This window comes from Oncorhynchus mykiss, chromosome 29 (genome assembly GCF_057628025.1).
Source record: "Oncorhynchus mykiss isolate SJ-2025 chromosome 29, ASM5762802v1, whole genome shotgun sequence".
Taxonomy (NCBI): Eukaryota; Metazoa; Chordata; class Actinopteri; order Salmoniformes; family Salmonidae; genus Oncorhynchus; species Oncorhynchus mykiss.
Window position 1 is genome coordinate 9611132 of NC_143050.1, and position 25022 is coordinate 9636153.

The 25022-nt window shown below is 45.2% G+C and overlaps 2 protein-coding genes across 2 annotated transcripts; both read right to left on the reverse strand.

Moving 5' to 3' along the window:
- Positions 1-16638: 16638 nt before the first annotated feature.
- Positions 16639-17711, reverse strand: LOC118945356 (olfactory receptor 10G4-like). The gene has a single exon (XM_036968229.2). It carries the CDS (start codon positions 17608-17610, stop codon positions 16639-16641), a length of 972 nt encoding a protein of 323 aa, XP_036824124.2. The 5' UTR covers positions 17611-17711.
- Positions 17712-23866: 6155 nt separating this feature from the next.
- Positions 23867-24904, reverse strand: LOC118945296 (olfactory receptor 10G7-like). The gene has a single exon (XM_036967721.2). The coding sequence runs from the start codon at positions 24902-24904 to the stop codon at positions 23933-23935; it is 972 nt and encodes a 323-aa protein (XP_036823616.2). The 3' UTR covers positions 23867-23932.
- Between the last annotated feature and the right edge of the window lie 118 nt (positions 24905-25022).

The window sequence follows — 25022 nt, forward strand, 5'->3', positions numbered from 1 at the left end:
GGTAACAAAAATATGCATATCCTTGCTTATGGGCCTGAGCTACAGGCTGTTAGAATTGGGTATGTCTTCAGACCGAAGTTGCACAAAGTAGGGGGGTAGCCCGAAGAGGTTTTAAGGTAAGGTTTGAGTGACTAATGAGCACCTGTTGTCTAATTAGCCTCTATTCCCAGAGTATCTGAGGAGCGTAGGGAGAAGGAAGAATGGAGTGTACAGGTGTGTGTGAATAACACACTACAGGTGGACAATACAGGGCAGGTAGTAAGAGAGAGAAACAATTGAGGAAGAAGTGATGATGTCACAATGGGGAGCTTTAGAATCTTGTTAGTTTGAACAGTGTTTATTAGGAGGAGGGTAACTAGACTAACAGGTCCTCAGGTGAGCTCTCCCTCCCCAGACTCAGCTTGTTGTTGAGATGACAGACAGACAGGTGAGTGTCGCTGCTGCAGGTGACACCAAAGTTCAGCTGAGTTCAGGGCTCGTATTCACAAAGAGTCTCAGAGTGCTGATCTAAAGTCAGTATGAGCTTTTAGATCACAATAAATGTAAGATTATGTGGACGGGGGTGGGGTGGGGGGGTGGTCTGATCTTAGATCAGCGCTCCTACCTAGAGATGCTTTATTTGTTATTGTGCCTGGTGTCATTGTGTCTGTAGTGCTGTAACTCAGATGGACGAATGGGTGATGACATCACCATGCTTAACCTCTCACTAATCTCTCACCAGACAGTCACATGCTGCTCTGTATTACTGGTACCAGACTGGACACTGTTTACCTGGAACTGTAATCATGAAGTGTCTCAGAGTAGGAGTGCTGATCTAGGATCAGGTCCCTGCTGCCCATTAATCCTATTAATTATGATCTGAAAGGCAAAACCTACTGAGTTGCTTTGTGACTATGTGCCTTTAGCCTGCTGAATCTCCTCCTCTGGGTTTAATTTACATCAGTCAAAGGGGACTAATCCATACTCCCTGTAAATGGCCCAGTGTATTACAGACCCAGTGGGTGACTAAAATGTAGCTTGTTATTAATTCAATGAAAATTGCCCTAATGCTAATACTGCTCCCTAATGATGTGTATTAGTTAGAGCAGTGGTGAGCCAGACTACTCCTGGGGAACTACAGGTGTTACTCCCAGGAGTTGCAGGGAGACCACTACTCCTGGGGAACTACAGGTGTTACTCCCAGGAAGTGCAGGAGACCACTACTCCTGGGGAACTACAGGTGTTACTCCCAGGAAGTGCAGGAGACCACTACTCCTGGGGAACTACAGGTGTTACTCCTAGGAAGTGCAGGAGACCACTACTCCTGGGGAACTACAGGTGTTACTCCCAGGAGGTGCAATAGACCACTACTCCTGGGGAACTACAGGTGTTACTCCCAGGAGGTGCAGGTAGACCACTACTCCTGGGGAACTACAGGTGTCACTCCCAGGAAGTGCAGGAGACCACTACTCCTGGGGAACTACATGTGTTACTCCCAGGAAGTGCAGGAGACCACTACTCCTGGGGAACTACAAGGGTCACTCCCAGGAGGTGCAGGAGACCACTACTCCTGGGGAACTAAAGGTGTCACTCCCAGGAGGTGCAGGGAGACCACTACTCCTGGGGAACTACAGGTGTCACTCCCAGGAAGTGCAGGAGACCACTACTCCTGGGGAACTACAGGTGTCACTCCCAGGAGGTGCAGGGAGACCACTACTCCTGGGGAACTACAGGTGTCACTCCCCAGATACACCATATCTTTAGCCTGTTTCCAGATCTGTTTGGGCTGTCTTGCCAACACATGCTGTGACAATGACCATAGTTGTTCGCAAAATAGCACCAACAGATCAGGGACCATGCAAAGTCAGCTTACCATAGCTCCAAACCATCTCACTCTAGTTAAAATATGCTAATTCTTCCCCCTCTCTTTTTATGATATGAGCTATACATTTTGTTAGTATTTTTGCATTACAAAACAGAAGAGTAACAGGTATCCATTATTATTTGTTATCCATTGGTTCTTGTAAGTTTAAGGTTTAAAGAGGTGGACTCATACTGCCATCCAGGTTACTCAACAGGTTTGAGGTTTAAAGAGGTGGGCTCATACTGCCATCCAGGTTACTCAACAGACAATTGTGAAATGATTATACATTAGTTTTGTAGATGAATTGCTTTCTGCAGTTTTTTTTAAAATATTTGTTTTAAATGCAATGGATATTGCTTGCTCTGATATAGACAATAGCATAATACATTTAGTAAATGAGCCCCCTTTAACCAACAACTTTGTGGATACAGGGCAAGCACTGTGCCGACAGTATGTGCCATAAAGCTCCAGATCACTTTTCAGAGAACACAATGGGGCAGTTTCCTGGACACAGATTAAGCGTAGTCATGGACTAAAATGTATACCCGATGGAGATTCTCAGTTGAAAGTGCTTTTTAATCCAGGGCTAGACTTAATCTGTGTCCAGGAAACCAGCCCAATGAGTTTACAGACACTGAGGCTACATACAGTTGTGGGACAGTCTCAGCAATAATCCTTATGCAATAAGGGGATATTTCTGACAAAGGCCTAAGAGACAGTAAAACAATTGCCGCCAGTGTGAATGAGGATGAAAATCTGGTGTCTCCCAAAAGGCACCCTGTTCCTTTTATAGAGCACTGCCTTTGACCAGGTCTCACTGCCTTTAACCAGGTCTCACTGCCTTGGTTCCGGGCTCACTGCCTTGGACCAGGGCTCACTGCCTTGGACCAGGGCTCACTGTCTTGGACCAGGGCTCACTGCCTTGGACCCGGGCTCACTGCCTTGGACCAGGGCTCACTGCCTTGGACCAGGGCTCACTGCCTTTGACCAGGGCTCACTGCCTTGGATCAGGGCTCACTGCCTTGGACCAGAGCTCACTGCCTTTGACCAGGGCTCAATGCCTTGGACCAGGGCTCACTGCCTTGGACCAGGGCTCACTGCCTTTGACCAGGGCTCACTGCCTTTGACCAGGGCTCAATGCCTTGGACCAGGGCGCACTGCCTTTGACCAGGGCTCACTGCCTTTGACCAGGGCTCACTGCCTTTGACCAGGGCTCATTTCCATAGAGAGGGAAATTAATGTACAGTAGGAAAAAAAAAAAGTTAAATGTATGTACTTAAGGATCTGTCAAAAGATATACTATTAAAAAACATGAGCTGGCGCACACCCAGTGTCACGCTCTGACCTAAGATATCTCTGTTGTCTTTATATTTTGGTTAGGTGAGGGTGTGACTAGGGTGGGTACGCTAGTTTTTGTATTGTCTAGGGTTTTTGGTACAGTGCCTTGCGAAAGTATTCGGCCCCCTTGAACTTTGCGACCTTTTGCCACATTTCAGGCTTCAAACATAAAGATATAAAACTGTATTTTTTGGTGAAGAATCAACAACAAGTGGGACACAATCATGAAGTGGAATGACATTTATTGGATATTTCCAACTTTTTTAACAAATCAAAAACTGAAAAATTGGGCGTGCAAAATTATTCAGCCCCTTTACTTTCAGCGCAGCAAACTCTCTCCAGAAGTTCAGTGAGGATCTCTGAATGATCCAATGTTGACCTAAATGACTAATGATGATAAATACAATCCACCTGTGTGTAAGTCTCCATATAAATGCACCTGCACTGTGATAGTCTCAGAGGTCCGTTAAAAGCACAGAGAGCATCATGAAGAACAAGGAACACACCAGACAGGTCCGAGATACTGTTGTGAAGAAGTTTAAAGCCGGATTTGGATACAAAAAGATTTCCCAAGCTTTAAACATCCCAAGGAGCACTGTGCAAGCGATAATATTGAAATGGAAGGAGTATCAGACCACTGCAAATCTATCAAGACCTGGCCGTCCCTCTAAACTTTCAGCTCATACAAGGAGAAGACTGATCAGAGATGCAGCCAAGAGGCCCATGATCACTCTGGATGAACTGCAGAGATCTACAGCTGAGGTGGGAGACTCTGTCCATAGGACAACAATGAGTCGTATATTGCACAAATCTGGCCTTTATGGAAGAGTGGCAAGAAGAAAGCCATTTCTTAAAGATATCCATAAAAAGTGTTGTTTAAAGTTTGCCACAAGCCACCTGGGAGACACACCAAACATGTGGAAGAAGGTGCTCTGGTCAGATGAAACCAAAATTGAACTTTTTGGCAACAATGCAAAACGTTATGTTTGGCGTAAAAGCAACACAGCTCATCACCATGAACACACCATCCCCACTGTCAAACATGGTGGTGGCAGCATCATGGTTTGGGCCTGCTTTTCTTCAGCAGGGACAGGGAAGATGGCTAAAATTGATGGGAAGATGGATGGAGCCAAATACAGGACCATTCTGGAAGAAAACCTGATGGAGTCTGCAAAAGACTTGAGACTGGGAGGGAGATTTGTCTTCCAACAAGACAATGATCCAAAACATAAAGCAAAATCTACAATAGAATGGTTCAAAAATAAACATATCCAGGTGTTAGAATGGCCAAGTCAAAGTCCAGACCTGAATCCAATCTAGAATCTGTGGAAAGAACTGAAAACTGCTGTTCACAAATGCTCTCCATCCAACCTCACTGAGCTCGAGCTGTTTTGCAAGGAGGAATGGTAAAAAATGTCAGTCTCTCGATGTGCAAAACTGATAGAGACATACCCCAAGCGACATACAGCTGTAATCGCAGCAAAAGGTGGCGCTACAAAGTATTAACTTAAGGGGGCTGAATAATTTTGCACGCCCAATTTTTCAGTTTTTGATTTGTTAAAAAAGTTTGAAATATCCAATAAATGTCATTCCACTTCATGATTGTGTCCCACTTGTTGTTGATTCTTCACAAAAAAATACAGTTTTATATCTTTATGTTTGAAGCCTGAAATGTGGCAAAAGGTCGCAAAGTTCAAGGGGGCCGAATACTTTCGCAAGGCACTGTGTGTCTAGGATTTTTGTAGGTCTAGGTGATTTGTATGTCTATGGTGGCCTGATATGGTTCCCAATCAGAGGCAGCTATTTATCGTTGTCTCTGATTGGGGATCATATTTAGGTAGCCATTTCCCTTTGGTGTTGGTGGGATCTTGTCTATGTGTAGTTGCCTGTCAGCAGTTGTTTGTATAGCTTCACGGTTCATTTTGTTATTTTGTTAAGTGTTCATTATTTTAATAAATAAGAATGTACATATACCACGCTGCACCTTGATCCGATCCTTATAACGAATGTGACAGAAGATCCCAACAAAAATGAACCAAGCAGCGTGTTCAGGAGGAATGGACCTGGGAGGATATTTTGGATGGAGCAGGACCCTGGATGCAGACTGGGGAGTATCGCCATCCTAAGGAGGAGATAGAGGCAGCGAAAGCGGAACGGCGATATTACGAGGAGCTGTACCAACGAGACAAGCACAAGAGGCAGCCCCATAATGTTTTTTGGGGGGGGGAACACAGGGAGATTGGCTGAGTCAGGTTGCAGTGCTCAGGTGAGCATCCAGCCAGGACGCATTGTGCCAGCTCTATGCTCCAGATCTCCAGTGCGTCCTGTGCCTGCTCCCCGCACTCGCCCTGAGGTGCGTGTCACCAGCCCGGTACCACCAGTGCCGGCACCACGCACCAGACCTTCAGTACGCCTCCACACTCCAGAGCTTCCAGCGACAGTTCCCAGTCCTGAGCTTCCGGCGACAGTTCCCACTCCTGAGTTTCCAGCGACAGTTCCCAGTCCAGAGCTTCCGGTGACAGTTCCCAGTCCAGAGCTTCTGGCGACAGTTCCCAGTCCAGAGCTTCCGGCGACAGTTCCCAGTCCAGAGCTTCCGGCGACAGTTCCCAGTCCAGAGCTTCCGGCGACAGTTCCCAGTCCAGAGCTTCTGGCGACAGTTCCCAGTCCAGAGCTTCCGGCGACAGTTCCCAGTCCGGAACCTCCACCGACGGTCCACAGTCCGGAACCTCCACCGACGGTCCACAGTCCGGAACCTCCACCGACGGTCCACAGTCCGGAACCTCCACCGACGGTCCACAGTCCGGAACCTCCACCGACTGTCCACAGTCCGGAACCTCCAGCGACGGTCCACAGTCCGGAGTCTCCAGCGACGGTTCCCAGTCTGGGGTCTCCAGCGACGGTTCCCAGTCTGGGGTCTCCAGCGACGGTTCCCAGTCCGGGGTCTCCGGCGATGATCCGCAGTCCAGAGCCTCCGGCGATGATCCACAGTCCGGTTCTACAAAGGCGGAGAGATCAGCGTAAAGGGGGAGGGGGGGGGGCTGCGTCCAGAACCGGAGCCGCCACCAAGGGTAGATGTCCACCCGGACCCTCCCCTATAGGTTCAGGTTTATGGCCGGGAGTCCGTACATTTGGGGGTGGGGGGTACTGTCACGCCCTGACCTAAGATATCTCTGTTTTCTTTATATTATGGTTAGGTCAGGGTGTGACTAGGGTGGGTATGCTAGTTTTTGTATTGGTTTAGGTTTTTTTGTATGTCTGGGGTTTTTCTAGGTCTAGGTGATTTGTATGTCTATGATGGCCTGATATGGTTCCCAATAAGAGGCAGCTGTTTATCGTTGTCTCTGATTGGGGATCATATTTAGGTAGCCATTTCCCTTTGGTGTTGGTGGGATCTTGTCTATGTGTAGTTGCCTGCCAGCAGTCGTTTGTATAGCTTCACGTTTCATTTTGTTATTTTGTTAGTTTGTTCAGTGTTCATTCTTTTAATAAATAAGAATGTACGCATGCCACGCTGCGCCTTGGTCCGATCCTTATAACGAACGTGACACCCAGAAAAAAATGTTTGTGTGGAGGTACTGACTAATGTCAAAAACTATATACTATCAAAATAAAGAACGTTCCACTGTCACGCCCTGACCTTAGAGATCCTTTTTATGTCTCTGTTTTGGTTTGGTCAGGGTGTGAGTTGGGGTGGGCATTCTATGTTTTGTGTTCTATGTTCTCTATTTCTTTGTGTTTGGCCAGGTATGGTTCTCAATCAGGGACAGCTGTCTATCGTTGTCTCTGATTGGGAACCATACTTAGGTACCTTTTTCCCCACCTGTGTGTGTGGGAGGTTGTCTCTGTTTAGAGCACTTTGCTTGTGAGCTTCACGGTTTGTTTTTGTAGTGTTTATTGTTTTGTTTGGCGTCATTTTGCTTAAAATAAAGAAAATGTACGCTCACCACCTTGGTCCTCATCCTTCAACAGCCGTGACATGCACACTCCATGTATAAACTCAGAGCAATTTAATGGGTATTTACCCACGTTTCGGCATCACTGTGACTCTAGATACAGTTGCAAGTTTACATACACCATAGACAAATATATTTAAACTCAGTTTTTCACAATTCCTGACATTTAATCCAAGTAAAAATACCCTGTCGTAGGTCAGTTAGGATCATCACTTTATTTTAAGAATGTGAAATGTCAGAATAATAGTAGAGAGAATTATTTATTTCAGACTTTATTTATTTCATCATATTTCCAGTGGGTCAGAAGTTTACATACACTCAATTAGTATTTGGTAGCATTGCCCTTAAATTGTTTAACTTGGGTCAAACGTTTCGGGTAGCCTTCCACAAATTTCTCACAATAAGTGAGCTCAATCCTCCTGACAGAGCTGGAGTAACTGAGTCAGGTTTGTAGGCCTCCTTGCTCGCACACACTTTTTCAGTTCTGCCCACACATTTTCTATAGGATTGAGGCCAGGGCTTTGTGATGACCACTCCAATACCTTGACTTTGTTGTCCTTAAGCCATTTTGCCACAACTTTGGAAGTATACTTGGGGTCATTGTCCATTTGGAAGACCCATTTTCAACCAAGCATCAACTGATGTCCTGAGATGTTGCTTCAATGTATCCACAATTTTCAATTCATCATGATGCCAACTATTTTGTGAAGTGCACCAGTCCCTCCTGCAGAAAAGCACCCCCACATCAATACTTCTACTGCTACTGGTACCTGTAGTTAAATAATTATACATATATTCATAATTTCCTAATTCTTCAAGGGCTGGATTTTCAACCACAGAATGAATCCACCATTCATTCTGATCTTAACCCGAACCCTCCGATGTCCACAAATTAACCCATCTTTCCCAATATAATGCTATTTCCTTTTGTAATACCAGCACTAGAAATACTGTTTTACTCAAGTAGAAGAATAATGACTGACTTTGATAAATACTGAAAGGACAAGTACTTGGAAAAGCTTCTCAATTACAGCAATGCGAGTAGTTTTAATGAGTTACTTTACACTTCTGTCTATTTACTACAACTTGACATTATAAATAAAGTTGTATTTATGGTTTAAAGTATGGTCATTTCTTATCAAGAAATGGGGAAATATCCCTGGACTGCGCATATTTGAAAAGTGTAACTAAATCAAGTCCATCGGGATTGAGTTACAGAAAAGTATTCAGACACAATTTGTTACATTATTCAGGCCATTTGAGACTCGAAATGAACTCAGGTGCATCCTGTTTCCATTTATCATCCTCGAGTCCACCTATGGTAAATTCAATTGATTGGACATGATTTGGAAAGTCACACATCTGTCAATACAAGGTTCCACAGTTGACAGTGCATGTCAGAGCAAAAACCAAGCCAAGAGGTCGAAGGAATTGTTTGTAGAGCACCGAGACAGGATTGTGTAGGGACACAGATCTGGGGGAGGGTACCAAAACAGTTCTGCAGCATTGAAGGTCCCCAATAACACAATGGCTTCCATCATGTTTAAATGGAAGAAGTTTGGAACCACTAAGATTCTTCCTAGAGCTGGCCACCCGGCCAAACTGAGCAATTGGTGAAGGGCCTTGGTCAGGGAGGTTTCCAAAAACTCTATGGTCACTCTGACAGAACTCCAGAGTTCCTCTGTGGAGATGGGAGAAGCTCCTAGAAGGACAACCATCTCTGCAGCACTCCACCAATCAAGCCTTTATGGTAGAGTTGCCAGTCGGAAGCTGTAGAGCAACGCTCCCCATCCAACATGACAGATCTTGAGAGATTCTGCAGAGAAGAAAGGGAGAAACTCCCCAAATATAGGTGTGCCAAGATTGTCGCTTCATACACAAGGAAACTCGAGGCTGTAATCGCTGCCAAAAGTGCTTCAACAAAGTACTGCGTAATCGGCCTGAATACATATGTAAATGTGATATTTCAGTTTTTATTTTTTATAAATGTGCAAAAAAAGTGTACAATCCTGTTTTTGCTTTATCATTATGGGCTATTGTGTGTAGATTGATGAGTGGGGGAACAAAAACAATTTTATCAATTTTAGAATAATGCTGTAATGTAACAGAATGTGGAAAAAGTTAAGGGGTCTGAATAGTTTCTGCATTCACTGTATATAATCTATATATATTTTTTAATCAAATGTAGTCTAATAAAGTTATTTCAAATAGTACATATTATTGAGCAACCTCGGTCCGGTGTAGTCCACAAAACATATTGCATGTAACAAACAGTTACATGACCTACAGCATGGGCAATCAAGTTAATGTTTCAGACATTTCTGGACTAATAAACAACTAATGATTTAGAACCACAGAGAGTTACCGCAAGTCACAAAGGAAATAGGAGCTGCCTCCACTATTCCAGCAACATTTCAACTTCAACATAACCTAATCACCTATCCTTAGTCTAATACAGTGACAACTAAAAGATACCAAAAACGATTTATTCCAATCAACGTTAAGCTAAATATGATGTGGCTTGTAGAGAAAAGCCAATACCATCCTCCTCTTTCATGTTACCTTTGCCTAAACGGTCTATGACTCTATCATAGAGTACACACTTTCAATTTATGTTTTTCTGGGATACCTGGCTAAAAAACTTGCTCGCAAGCCTAACTTCCTTTCATGGGCAACAATGCGTCAGGCCATTAGCATGCTACATCTAGCTACAGTGCCAGTAAAAAAAAATTGGACACACCTACTCATTCAAGGGGTTTTCTTTATTTTTTTTACTATTTTCTACATTGTAGAATAATAGTGAAGACATTTCAAACTATGAAATAACACATATGAAATCTTGTAGTAACCAAAATTGTTAAACAAATCAAAATATATTTCATTTTTTAGATTCTTCAAAGTAGCCACCCTTTGCCTTTATGACAGCTTTGCACAGTCTTGGCATTCTCTCAACCAGCTTCATGAGGAATTCATTTCAATTAACAGGTGTGTCCAAACTTTTGACTAGTACTTTATGAATATATAATGGTGTACATAGACTGTATGGTGGAAAAGTACTCAATTGTTATACTTGAGTAAATGTATAACAATTAACAACAATTACCCCAAGTAAAAGTGAAAGTCATCCAGTAAAATACTACTTGAGTAAAAGTCTAAAAGTATTTGGTTTTAAATACACTTAAGTGTTTAAAGTAAAAGTATAAATCATTGCACATTCCTTATATTGAGCACACTAGACATGTCATGTTGTGTCTTGTCTCTGTCCTTTCCCTTCACCCTGTCTCCCTCTGCTGGTCGTTATTAGGTTACCTTTTCTCCCCCCTCTTTCCCCCAGCTGTTCCTTGTCTCCTCCTAACTACCCATTCACCCCGTTCCCCACCTGTTCCCTTTTTTCCCTCTGATTAGGTCCTCTATATCTCTCTCTGTTCCTGCTCCTGTCTCTGTCGGATTCTTGTTTGTGTTTGTGTTTCATGCCTGAGCCAGACTATCGTCATGTTTGCTGTAACCTTGTCCTGTCCTGTCGGAATCTGCCGGTCTATCTGAGCCTACCTATGTTTGGTTATTAAAGAAGCTCTGTTTAAGTTAGTTCGCTTTTGGGTCCTCATTCACTCACCCTAACAGAAGAATCCGACCAAGAATGGACCCAGCGACTTCGGATCCTCTCCACTCAGCCGTCGGGATCCAGGGAGCGATGCTAGGCAGACACGAGCAGGAAGTGTCTGCTGCTCGACATGCCGTTGAGACCCTGGCCACCCAAGTCTCCAACCTCACAGAACAGGTTCACCATCTCCGCCTCGATCCACCGGCCACTTCCAGGGCTTTCGAATCTCCGGAGCCCAGAATCAATAACCCGCCGTGTTACTCTGGGGAGCCCACTGAATGCCGCTCGTTCCTCACCCAGTGTGATATTGTGTTTTCTCTCCAGCCCAACACTTACTCCAGGAGCACTGCTCGTGTCGCCTACGTCATATCTCTCCTTATTGGACGGGCTCGTGAATGGGGCACGGCAATCTGGGAGGCAAGGGCTGAGTGTACTAACCAGTATCAGGACTTTAAGGAGGAGATGATACGGGTTTTTGATCGATCTGTTTTTGGGGAGGAGGCTTCCAGGGCCCTGTCTTCCCTATGTCAAGGCAATCGATCCATAACAGACTACTCTATTGAGTTTCGCACTCTTGCTGTCTCCAGTGGCTGGAACGAGCCGGCCTTGCTCGCTCGTCTTCTGGAGGGTCTCCGCGCAGAGGTAAAGGATGAGATTCTCTCCCGGGAGGTTCCTTCCAGCGTGGATTCCTTGATTGAACTCGCTACTCGCATTGAGCGACGGGTTGATCTTCGTCACCGAGCTCGTGGAAAGGAGCTCGCGCTCTCCGTCGCCCCCCTCTCCGCATCACTACCATCTTCCTCTGCCGGCTCGGGTGCTGAGCCCATGCAGCTGGGAGGTATCCGCATCTCGACTAAGGAGAGGGAACGGAGAATCACCAACCGCCTCTGTCTCTATTGCGGTTCCGCTGGTCATTTTGTCACTTCATGTCCAGTAAAAGGCCAGAGCTCGTCAGTAAGCGGAGGGCTACTGGTGAGCGCTACTACTCCTGTCTCTCCTTCAAGATCCTGCACTACCTTGTCGGTCCATCTACGCTGGACCGGTTCGTCTGCTTCCTGCAGTGCCTTAATAGACTCTGGGGCGGAGGGCTGTTTTATGGACGAGACCTGGGCTCGGGAACATGACATTCCTCTCAGACAGTTAAAGGAGCCCACGGCCTTGTTCGCCCTGGATGGTAGTCCTCTCCCCAGGATTCAGCGTGAGACGCTACCTTTAACCCTCACTGTTTCTGGTAATCATAGTGAAACCATTTCTTTTTTAATTTTTCGTTCACCTTTTACACCTGTTGTTTTGGGCCATCCCTGGCTAGTTTGTCATAATCCTTCCATTAATTGGTCTAGTAATTCTATCCTCTCCTGGAACGTCTCTTGTCATGTGAAATGTTTAATGTCTGCTATCCCTCCTGTTTCCTCTGTCTCTTCTTCACAGGAGGAGCCTGGTGATTTGACAGGGGTGCCGGAGGAATATCACGATCTGCGCACGGTGTTCAGTCGGTCCAGGGCCACCTCTCTTCCTCCACACCGGTCGTATGATTGTAGTATTGATCTCCTTCCGGGAACCACCCCCCCCCGGGGTAGACTATACTCTCTGTCGGCTCCCGAACGTAAGGCTCTCGAAGATTATTTGTCTGTAGCTCTTGACGCCGGTACCATAGTCCCCTCCTCCTCTCCCGCCGGAGCGGGGTTTTTTTTTGTCAAGAAGAAGGACGGGTCTCTGCGCCCCTGCATAGATTATCGAGGGCTGAATGACATAACAGTGAAGAATCGTTATCCGCTTCCTCTTATGTCTTCAGCCTTCGAGATCCTGCAGGGAGCCAGGTTTTTCACTAAGTTGGACCTTCGTAACGCTTACCATCTCGTGCGCATCAGGGAGGGGGACGAGTGGAAGACGGCGTTTAACACTCCGTTAGGGCACTTTGAATACCGGGTTCTTCCTTTCGGCCTCGCTAACGCTCCAGCTGTCTTTCAGGCATTAGTCAATGATGTCCTGAGAGACATGCTGAACATCTTTGTTTTCGTCTACCTTGACGATATCCTGATTTTTTCACCGTCACTCCAGATTCATGTTCAGCACGTTCGACGTGTCCTCCAGCGCCTTTTAGAGAATTGTCTTTTTGTGAAGGCTGAGAAGTGCACTTTTCATGCCTCCTCCGTCACATTTCTCGGTTCTGTTATTTCCGCTGAAGGCATTAAGATGGATCCCGCTAAGGTCCAAGCTGTCATTGATTGGCCCGTCCCTAAGTCACGCGTCGAGCTGCAGCGCTTTCTCGGCTTCGCGAACTTCTATCGTCGTTTCATCCGTAATTTCGGTCAGGTGGCAGCTCCTCTCACAGCCCTTACTTCTGTCAAGACGTGCTTTAAGTGGTCCGTTTCCGCCCAGGGAGCTTTTGATCTCCTCAAGAATCGTTTTACATCCGCTCCTATCCTTGTTACACCTGACGTCTCTAGACAGTTCGTTGTCGAGGTTGACGCGTCAGAGGTGGGCGTGGGAGCCATTCTTTCTCAGCGCTCCCTCTCTGACGACAAGGTCCACCCATGCGCGTATTTTTCTCATCGCCTGTCGCCGTCGGAACGTAACTATGATGTGGGTAACCGCGAACTGCTCGCCATCCGGTTAGCCCTAGGCGAATGGCGACAGTGGTTGGAGGGGGCGACCGTTCCTTTTGTCGTTTGGACTGACCATAGGAACCTTGAGTACATCCGTTCTGCCAAACGACTTAATGCGCGTCAGGCGCGTTGGGCGCTGTTTTTCGCTCGTTTCGAGTTCGTGATTTCTTATCGTCCGGGCTCTAAGAACACCAAGCCTGATGCTTTGTCTCGTCTCTTCAGTTCTTCAGTAGCCTCCACTGACCCCGAGGGGATTCTCCCTGAGGGGCGTGTTGTCGGGTTGACTGTCTGGGGAATTGAGAGGCAGGTAAAACAAGCGCTCACTCACACTCCGTCGCCGCGCGCTTGTCCTAGGAACCTTCTTTTCGTTCCCGTTCCTACTCGTCTGGCCGTTCTTCAGTGGGCTCACTCTGCCAAGTTAGCCGGCCACCCTGGCGTTCGGGGTACGCTTGCTTCCATTCGCCAGCGTTTTTGGTGGCCCACCCGGGAGCATGACACGCGTCGTTTCGTGGCTGCTTGTTCGGTCTGCGCGCAGACTAAGTCCGGTAACTCTCCTCCTGCCGGCCGTCTCAGGCCGCTTCCTATTCCCTCTCGACCGTGGTCTCACATCGCCTTAGATTTTGTCACCGGACTGCCTTCGTCAGCGGGGAAGACGGTTATTCTTACGGTTGTCGATAGGTTCTCTAAGGCGGCTCATTTCATTCCCCTTGCTAAGCTTCCTTCTGCTAAAGAGACGGCACAAATCATCATCGAGAACGTTTTCAGAATTCATGGCCTTCCGTCAGACGTCGTTTCGGACAGAGGTCCGCAATTCACGTCTCAATTTTGGAGGGAGTTTTGCCGTTTGATTGGGGCTTCCGTCAGTCTCTCTTCCGGCTTTCACCCCCAGTCTAACGGTCAAGCAGAACGGGCCAATCAGACTATTGGTCGCATCTTACGCAGTCTTTCTTTTCGCAACCCTGCGTCTTGGTCAGAACAGCTCCCCTGGGCAGAATACGCCCACAACTCGCTTCCTTCGTCTGCGACCGGGCTATCTCCTTTTCAGAGTAGCCTCGGGTACCAGCCTCCGCTGTTCTCATCTCAGTTCGCCGAGTCCAGCGTCCCCTCCGCTCAGGCTTTTGTCCAACGTTGCGAGCGCACCTGGAAGAGGGTCAGGTCTGCACTTTGCCGTTATAGGGCGCAGACTGTGAGGGCTGCTAATAAGCGTAGAACTAAGAGTCCTAGATATTGTCGCGGTCAGAGAGTTTGGCTCTCCACTCAGAACCTTCCCCTTAAGACGGCTTCTCGCAAGTTGACCCCGCGGTTCATTGGTCCGTTCCGTATTTCTCGGGTCATTAATCCTGTCGCAGTTCGACTTCTTCTTCCGCGATACCTTCGTCGCGTCCACCCGGTCTTCCATGTATCCTGTATTAAGCCCGTTCTTCGCGCCCCCGCTCGTCTTCCCCCCCCCCCCCCCATCCTTGTCGAGGGCGCACCCATCTACAGGGTCCGCAGGATTTTGGACATGCGTCCTCGGGGCCGTGGTCACCAGTACCTTGTCGATTGGGAGGGGTACGGTCCTGAGGAGAGGAGTTGGGTTCCCTCTCGGGACGTGCTGGACCGTGCGCTGATCGAGGATTTCCTCCGTTGCCGCCAGGTTTCCTCCTCGAGTGCGCCAGGAGGCGCTCGGTGAGTGGGGGGGTACTGTCATGTTGTGTCTTGTCTCTGTCCTTTCCCTTCACCCTGTCTCCCTCTGCTGGTCGTTATTAGGTTACCTTTTCTCCCCCCTCTTTCCCCCAGCTGTTCCTTGTCTCCTCCTAACTACCCATTCACCCCGTTCCCCACCTGTTCCCTTTTTTCCCTCTGATTAGGTCCTCTATATCTCTCTCTGTTCCTGCTCCTGTCTCTGTCGGATTCTTGTTTGTGTTTGTGTTTCATGCCTGAGCCAGACTATCGTCATGTTTGCTGTAACCTTGTCCTGTCCTGTCGGAATCTGCCGGTCTATCTGAGCCTACCTATGTTTGGTTATTAAAGAAGCTCTGTTTAAGTTAGTTCGCTTTTGGGTCCTCATTCACTCACCCTAACAAGACAGCACAATTGTCTTGTTTTTTAAATGTATTTACAGATAAAAGTTCAGAGCAGGGTACTGGTGTTAGCCTGCTAGTTACAGTGTCTAAGATGCAGGGTACTGGTGTTAGGATTCTAGTGACAGTGTCTAAGGTGCAGGGCACTGGTGTTAGTCTGCTAGTGACAGTGTCTAAGGTGCAAGGTACTTGTGTTAGCCTGCTAGTGACAGTGTCTAAGGTGAAGGGTACTGGTGTTAGCCTGCTAATGACAGTGTCTAAGGTGCAGGGTACTGGTGTTAGCCTGCTAGTGACAGTGTCTAAGATGCAGGGTACTGGTGTTAGGATTCTAGTGACAGTGTCTAAGGTGCAGGGCACTGGTGTTAGTCTGCTAGTGACAGTGTCTAAGGTGCAGGGTACTGGTGTTAGCCTGCTAGTGACAGTGTCTAAGGTGCAGGGTACTGGTGTTAGCCTGCTAGTGACAGTGTCTAAGGTGCTGGGCAGGGTACTGAGAAGCGGTAGGCTTGTGATTACTGTTTAACAGTCTGATGGAATGGAGATGGAAGCTGTTTTTCACTCTCTCTGTTCCAGCTTTGATACACCTGCATTGTCTCCGCCTGCTAGATGGTAACAGGGTGAACAGGCCGTGACTCGGGTGGCTGAGGTCTTTGATGATCTTCTTGGCCATCCTGTGACACCGGGTACTGTAGATGTCCTGAAGGGCAGGCATTGTTCATCTGCTAAACTGTAGCGTCTGCTAAACAGTAGCGTCTGCTAAACACGACCAATAAACACTGATTTGATATGTTTGACCGACCATGCCGTGACCCCAATCTGTCCCAGGGGGGAGTGGGATATGCTTAAAGCACATTTATATTTCACCCAACACTGTACAAGTTACACACGTGTACATGTGTGAAACAGGACTAATGTAAACACTCCCTAATTTACCTTTTGATAAATAATATCCCTTAAAATTAATTTGACAATATTGTTGCAATTGATTTGACGCACAATTATCAAACCATGCGATAACTAGTATTGTGTGTCAACATTTTAACCGTTTTTTTTTTTTTTTAATTTGTTGATATTTAAAAGAAGAGTGCACTTTCATATATGTTAGTGAGGGTTCATACCTCGTCATACTCGACTCTATACATTCATTTTACATTTGAGATTTGATAAAACATGTCAGTCAAGTCACATCTGTATTTGATTATGTGTATCCCAAAATATATAATAACAAATAAATAACTCACCCTTTTTGACATTTTATTGATACAGTTCTTTTTCTTTTAGACAGTATCTGAACCAATCTCTTTCTAATCTCCTTGGTCTTCAGACAGTAGATTGTAGGGTTGATCAGAGAAGGTAACAGCGTAGCTATAATCAGTAAAGCATTACGCTCCGTCAGATTCAGCCTCACCCCTATCCTCGTCAACAACACAGAGACCAACTTGGGAGCGTAGTAACAGGACACCACAATGATGTGACAAATACAGGTATTAAACCCCTGTGCTCTGCTCTCACTGTTTGGCAGTCTCAGGAGTGTGTAGATGATTTTAACGTATGACAGTATAATTAAGGGAAACTGGCCCGCGAGGAGCCATAGAGCCAGAATGGTGGGAATCAGGAAGTAAGGTTCAGGGTTGACACAGGCAGCCCTGATTAACGCTGGGTAATCACAAAAGACGTACCTAATGATTGGTTGGCAGTATGGAAGGTTGTCAAAGTCTGCCCAAGCAAGAGCAATTCCTAAGCATATTATACCAATGAACCAGGAAGCTATGATTAACACAAATATTTGTGCGTTAGTCAGGATGCTGTGGTACCTAAGAGGGTTGCTGATAGCGATGGTTCGGTCCAAAGCCATCAGGGACAGGGCCAGACACCCTGTGATGTCACCCAGGTGGTAGATGTACATGCTTGATATGCAGGAGTAGTAGGAGATGGTTTTGACCTCGCCCAGCAGGACAGAGATCATGGTGGTGCTGGTGCTGGAGGTGAACATGATGTCCACCACGGCCAGGTTACAGATGAGGAGGTACATGGGCGTGTGCAGCCGTCTGTCCGTCAAAATGATGCAGATGTTGGTGCCGCTTCCCAGAATCACAAGGAAATAGGTGATGAAGATGAGGAAGCCCAGGAGCTTCTGGTGAGAGAGGTGGTCGAAGCCAGTGATGGTAAACTCCTCCACATTCTTCCCAGTGAAATTCACTGAAGACATCCTACACAAGCATCAGCCTACACAGACATAAAGATGATATATAAACACAACAACTCTATAGTTAAACTAAGACACTAACAAGTGGTGACACAAGTCGTACGATCAAATCCCTCTATTGAAACTAGCTGAGTAGACAGAACTCTACAACCCCTAGGCTGTGTACTGCGACACTGTGAAGCTGTCGGCACTTATACATTAGGTGACCAACCCACGTGGTGAAAAGGAGGGGGAGGTGTTTCCCAAATAATAGGTCAGGACCCACTGGGAGGTGACAGCCTATTGGTTTTGAATCATGGCCTAAGTTTTGGTCTTGGATATCATTATTTGGAAACCTATATAGTTTGACAATAGGAACGTTTTAACAAAACAGACACTGAGGCTACATACAGTTGTGGGACAGTCTCAGCAATAATCCTTATGCAATAAGGGGATATTTCTGACAAAGGCCTAAGAGACAGTAAAACAATTGCCGCCAGTGTAGCGAATGAGGATGAAAATCTGGTGTCTCCCAAAAGGCACCCTGTTCCTTTTATAGCGCACTGCCTTTGACCAGGTCTCACTGCCTTTAACCAGGTCTCACTGCCTTGGTTCCGGGCTCACTGCCTTGGACCAGGGCTCACTGCCTTGGACCAGGGCTCACTGCCTTGGACCAGAGCTCACTGCCTTTGACCAGGGCTCAATGCCTTGGACCAGGGCTCACTGCCTTGGACCAGGGCTCACTGCCTTTGACCAGGGCTCACTGCCTTTGACCAGGGCTCAATGCCTTGGACCAGGGCGCACTGCCTTTGACCAGGGCTCACTGCCTTTGACCAGGGCTCACTGCCTTTGACCAGGGCTCATTTCCATAGAGAGGGAAATTAATGTACAGTAGGAAAAAAAAAAAGTTAAATGTATGTACTTAAGGATTTGTCAAAAGATATACTATTGAAAAACATGAGCTTGCGCACACCCAGTGTCACGCTCTGACCTAAGATATCTCTGTTGTCTTTATATTTTGGTTAGGTGAGGTTGTGACTAGGGTGGGTACGCTAGTTTTTGTATTGTCTAGGGTTTTTGGTATGTCTAGGATTTTTGTAGGTCTAGGTGATTTGTATGTCTATGGTGGCCTGATATGGTTCCCAATAAGAGGCAGCTGTTTATCGTTGTCTCTGATTGGGGATCATATTTAGGTAGCCATTTCCCTTTGATGTTGGTGGGATCTTGTCTATGTGCAGTTGCCTGTCAGCACTCGTTTGTATAGCTTCACGTTTCATTTTGTTATTTTGTTAGTTTGTTCAGTGTTCATTCTTTTAATAAATAAGAATGTACGCATACCACGCTGCGCCTTGGTCCGATCCTTATAACGAACGTGACACCCAGAAAAAAATGTTTGTGTGGAGGTACTGATTAATGTCGAAAAAACTATATACTATCAAAATAAAGAACGTTGCACTGTCACGCCCTGACCTTAGAGATCCTTTTTATGTCTCTGTTTTGGTTTGGTCAGGGTGTGAGTTGGGGTGGGCATTCTATGTTTTGTGTTCTATGTTCTCTATTTCTTTGTGTTTGGCCAGGTATGGTTCTCAATCAGGGACAGCTGTCTATCGTTGTCTCTGATTGGGAACCATACTTAGGTACCTTTTTCCCACCTGTGTGTGTGGGAGGTTGTCTCTGTTTAGAGCACTTTGCTTGTGAGCTTCACGGTTTGTTTTTGTAGTGTTTATTGTTTTGTTTGGCGTCATTTTGCTTAAAATAAAGAAAATGTACGCTCACCACGCTGCACCTTGGTCCTCATCCTTCAACAGCCGTGACATGCACACTCCATGTATAAACTCAGAGCAATTTAATGGGTATTTACCCACGTTTCGGCATCACTGTGACTCTAGATACAGTTGAAGTCGCAAGTTTACATACACCATAGACAAATATATTTAAACTCAGTTTTTCACAATTCCTGACATTTAATCCAAGTAAACATACCCTGTCGTAGGTCAGTTAGGATCATCACTTTATTTTAAGAATGTGAAATGTCAGAATAATAGTAGAGAGAATTATTTATTTCAGACTTAATTTATTTCATCATATTTCCAGTGGGTCAGAAGTTTACATACACTCAATTAGTATTTGGTAGCATTGCCCTTAAATTGTTTAACTTGGGTCAAACGTTTCGGGTAGCCTTCCACAAGCTTCTCACAATAAGTGAGCTCAATCCTCCTGACAGAGCTGGAGTAACTGAGTCAGGTTTGTAGGCCTCCTTGCTCGCACACACTTTTTCAGTTCTGCCCACACATTTTCTATAGGATTGAGGCCAGGGCTTTGTGATGACCACTCCAATACCTTGACTTTGTTGTCCTTAAGCCATTTTGCCACAACTTTGGAAGTATACTTGGGGTCATTGTCCATTTGGAAGACCCATTTTCAACCAAGCATCAACTGATGTCCTGAGATGTTGCTTCAATATATCCACAATTTTCAATTCATCATGATGCCAACTATTTTGTGAAGTGCACCAGTCCCTCCTGCAGAAAAGCACCCCCACATCAATACTTCTACTGCTACTGGTACCTGTAGTTAAATAATTATACATATATTCATAATTTCCTAATTCTTCAAGGGCTGGATTTTCAACCACAGAATGAATCCACCATTCATTCTGATCTTAACCCGAACCCTCCGATGTCCACAAATTAACCCATCTTTCCCAGTATAATGCTATTTCCTTTTGTAATACCAGCACTAGAAATACTGTTTTACTCAAGTAGAAGAATAATGACTGACTTTGATAAATACTGAAAGGACAAGTACTTGGAAAAGCTTCTCAATTACAGCAATGCGAGTAGTTTTAATGAGTTACTTTACACTTCTGTGTATTTACTACAACTTGACATTATAAATAAAGTTGTATTTAAAAAGTATGGTAATTTCTTATCAAGAAATGGGGAAATATCCCTGGACTGCGCATATTTGAAAAGTGTAACTAAATCAAGTCCATCGGGATTGAGTTACAGAAGTATTCAGACACAATTTGTTACATTATTCAGACCATTTGAGACTCGAAATGAACTCAGGTGCATCCTGTTTCCATTTATCATCCTTGAGTCCACCTATGGTAAATTCAATTGATTGGACATGATTTGGAAAGTCACACATCTGTCAATACAAGGTTCCACAGTTGACAGTGCATGTCAGAGCAAAAACCAAGCCAAGAGGTCGAAGGAATTGTTTGTAGAGCACCGAGACAGGATTGTGTAGGGACACAGATCTGGGGGAGGGTACCAAAACAGTTCTGCAGCATTGAAGGTCCCCAAGAGCACAATGGCTTCCATCATGTTTAAATGGAAGAAGTTTGGAACCACTAAGATTCTTCCTAGAGCTGGCCACCCGGCCAAACTGAGCAATTGGTGAAGGGCCTTGGTCAGGGAGGTTTCCAAAAACTCTATGGTCACTCTGACAGAACTCCAGAGTTCCTCTGTGGAGATGGGAGAAGCTCCTAGAAGGACAACCATCTCTGCAGCACTCCACCAATCAAGCCTTTATGGTAGAGTTGCCAGTCGGAAGCTGTAGAGCGACGCTCCCCATCCAACATGACAGATCTTGAGAGATTCTGCAGAGAAGAAAGGGAGAAACTCCCCAAATATAGGTGTGCCAAGATTGTCGCTTCATACACAAGGAAACTCGAGGCTGTAATCGCTGCCAAAAGTGCTTCAACAAAGTACTGCGTAATCGGCCTGAATACATATGTAAATGTGATATTTCAGTTTTTATTCTTTATAAATGTGCAAAAAAAGTGTACAATCCTGTTTTTGCTTTATCATTATGGGCTATTGTGTGTAGATTGATGAGTGGGGGAACAAAAACAATTTTATCAATTTTAGAATAAGGCTGTAATGTAACAGAATGTGGAAAAAGTTAAGGGGTCTGGATAGTTTCTGCATTCACTGTATATAATCTATATATATTTTTTAATCAAATGTAGTCTAATAAAGTTATTTCAAATAGTACATATTATTGAGCAACCTCGGTCCGGTGTAGTCCACAAAACATATTGCATGTAACAAACAGTTACATGACCTACAGCATGGGCAATCAAGTTAATGTTTCTGACATTTTCGGATTACAAAACAACTATTGATTTAGAACCACGGAGAGTTACCGCAAGTCACAAAGGAAATAGGAGCTGCCTCCACTATTCCAGCAACATTTCAACTTCAACATAACCTAATCACCTATCCTTAGTCTAATACAGTGACAACTAAAAGATACCAAAAACTATTTATTCCAATCAACGTTAAGCTAAATATGATGTGGCTTGTAGAGAAAAGCCAATACCATCCTCCTCTTTCATGTTGCCTTTGCCCAAACGGTCTATGACTCTATCATAGAGTACACACTTTCAATTTATGTTTTTCTGGGATACCTGGCTAAAAAACTTGCTCGCAAGCCTAACTTCCTTTCATGGGCAACAATGCGTCAGGCCATTAGCATGCTACATCTAGCTACAGTGGCAGTAAAAAAAATTTGGACACACCTACTCATTCAAGGGGTTTTCTTTATTTTTTTTACTATTTTCTACATTGTAGAATAATAGTGAAGACATTTCAAACTATGAAATAACACATATGAAATCTTGTTGTAACCAAAATTGTTAAACAAATCAAAATATATTTCATTTTTTAGTAGTAGCCACCCTTTGCCTTTATGACAGCTTTGCACAGTCTTGGCATTCTCTCAACCAGCTTCATGAGGAATTCATTTCAATTAACAGGTGTTTCCAAACTTTTGACTAGTACTTTATGAATATATAATGGTGTACATAGACTGTATGGTGGAAAAGTACTCAATTGTTATACTTGAGTAAATGTATAACAATTAACAACAATTACCCCAAGTAAAAGTGAAAGTCATCCAGTAAAATACTACTTGAGTAAAAGTCTAAAAGTATTTGGTTTTAAATACACTTAAGTATTTAAAGTAAAAGTATAAATCATTGCACATTCCTTATATTGAGCACACTAGACAGCACAATTGTCTTGTTTTTTAAATGTATTTACAGATAAAAGTTCAGAGCAGGGTACTGGTGTTAGCCTGCTAGTTACAGTGTCTAAGGTGCAGGGTACTGGTGTTAGGATGCTAGTGACAGTGTCTAAGGTGCAGGGCACTGGTGTTAGCCTGCTAGTGACAGTGTCTAAGGTGCAAGGTACTTGTGTTAGCCTGCTAGTGACAGTGTCTAAGGTGCAGGGTACTGGTGTTAGCCTGCTAGTGACAGTGTCTAAGGTGAAGGGTACTGGTGTTAGCCTGCTAGTGACAGTGTCTAAGGTGCAGGGTACTGGTGTTAGCCTGCTAGAGACAGTGTCTAAGGTGCAGGGTACTGGTGTTAGCCTGCTAGTGACAGTGTCTAAGGTGCAGGGTACTGGTGTTAGCCTTCTAGTGACAGTGTCTAAGATGCAGGGTACTGGTGTTAGCCTGCTAGTGACAGTGTCTAAGGTGCAGGGCAGGGTACTGGGCGGAGGCCAGCTAGGGACAGTGTCTAAGGTGCAGGGCAGGGTACTAGGCGGAGGCCAGCTAGTGACAGTGTCTAAGGTGCAGGGCATGGTACTGAGGGGCGGTAGGCTTGTGATTACTGTTTAACAGTCTGATGGAATGGAGATGGAAGCTGTTTTTCACTCTCTCTGTTCCAGCTTTGATACACCTGCATTGTCTCCGCCTGCTAGATGGTAACAGGGTGAACAGGCCGTGACTCGGGTGGCTGAGGTCTTTGATGATCTTCTTGGCCATCCTGTGACACCGGGTACTGTAGATGTCCTGAAGGGCAGGCATTGTTCATCTGCTAAACTGTAGCGTCTGCTAAACAGTAGCGTCTGCTAAACACGACCAATAAACACTGATTTGATATGTTTGACCGACCATGCCGTGACCCCAATCTGTCCCAGGGGGGAGTGGGATATGCTTAAAGCACATTTATATTTCACCCAACACTGTACAAGTAAACACGTGTACATGTGTGAAACAGGACTAATGTAAACACTCCCTAATTTACCTTTTGAGAATTAATATCCCTTCAAATTATTTTGACAATATTGTTGCAATTGATTTCACGCACAATTATCAAACCATGCGATAACTAGTATTGTGTGTCAACATTTTAACCGTTTTTTTTATTTTTTTTAATTTGTTGATATTTAAAAGAAGAGTGCACTTTCATATATGTTAGTGAGGGTTCATACCTCGTCATACCCGACTCTATACATTCATTTTACATTTGAGATTTGATAAAACATGTCAGTCAAGTCACATCTGTATTTGATTATGTGTATCCCAAAATATATAATAACAAATAAATAACTCACCCTTTTTGACATTTTATTGATACAGTTCTTTTTCTTCTAGACAGTATCTGAACCAATCTCTTTCTAATCTCCTTGGTCTTCAGACAGTAGATTGTAGGGTTGATCAGAGAAGGTAACAGCGTAGCTATAATCAGTAAAGCATTACGCTCCGTCAGATTCAGCCTCACCCCTATCCTCGTCAACAACACAGAGACCAACTTGGGAGCGTAGTAACAGGACACCACAATGATGTGACAAATACAGGTATTAAACCCCTGTGCTCTGCTCTCACTGTTTGGCAGTCTCAGGAGTGTGTAGATGATTTTAACGTATGACAGTATAATTAAGGGAAACTGGCCCGCGAGGAGCCATAGAGCCAGAATGGTGGGAATCAGGAAGTAAGGTTCAGGGTTGACACAGGCAGCCCTGATTAACGCTGGGTAATCACAAAAGACGTACCTAATGATTGGTTGGCAGTATGGAAGGTTGTCAAAGTCTGCCCAAGCAAGAGCAATTCCTAAGCATATTATACCAATGAACCAGGAAGCTATGATTAACACAAATATTTGTGCGTTAGTCAGGATGCTGTGGTACCTAAGAGGGTTGCTGATAGCGATGGTTCGGTCCAAAGCCATCAGGGACAGGGCCAGACACCCTGTGATGTCACCCAGGTGGTAGATGTACATGCTTGATATGCAGGAGTAGTAGGAGATGGTTTTGACCTCGCCCAGCAGGACAGAGATCATGGTGGTGCTGGTGCTGGAGGTGAACATGATGTCCACCACGGCCAGGTTACAGATGAGGAGGTACATGGGCGTGTGCAGCCGTCTGTCCGTCAAAATGATGCAGATGTTGGTGCCGCTTCCCAGAATCACAAGGAAATAGGTGATGAAGATGAGGAAGCCCAGGAGCTTCTGGTTAGAGAGGTGGTCGAAGCCAGTGATGGTAAACTCCTCCACATTCTTCCCAGTGAAATTCACTGAAGACATCCTACACAAGCATCAGCCTACACAGACATAAAGATGATATATAAACACAACAACTCTATAGTTAAACTAAGACACTAACAAGTGGTGACACAAGTCGTACGATCAAATCCCTCTATTG

What these genes read in the sequence shown, in the direction of transcription:
- LOC118945356 (XM_036968229.2), bottom strand. Translation starts at nt 17,610, where the DNA reads ATGTCTTCAGTGAATTTCACTGGGAAGAATGTGGAGGAGTTTACCATC.
- LOC118945296 (XM_036967721.2), bottom strand. Translation starts at nt 24,904, where the DNA reads ATGTCTTCAGTGAATTTCACTGGGAAGAATGTGGAGGAGTTTACCATC.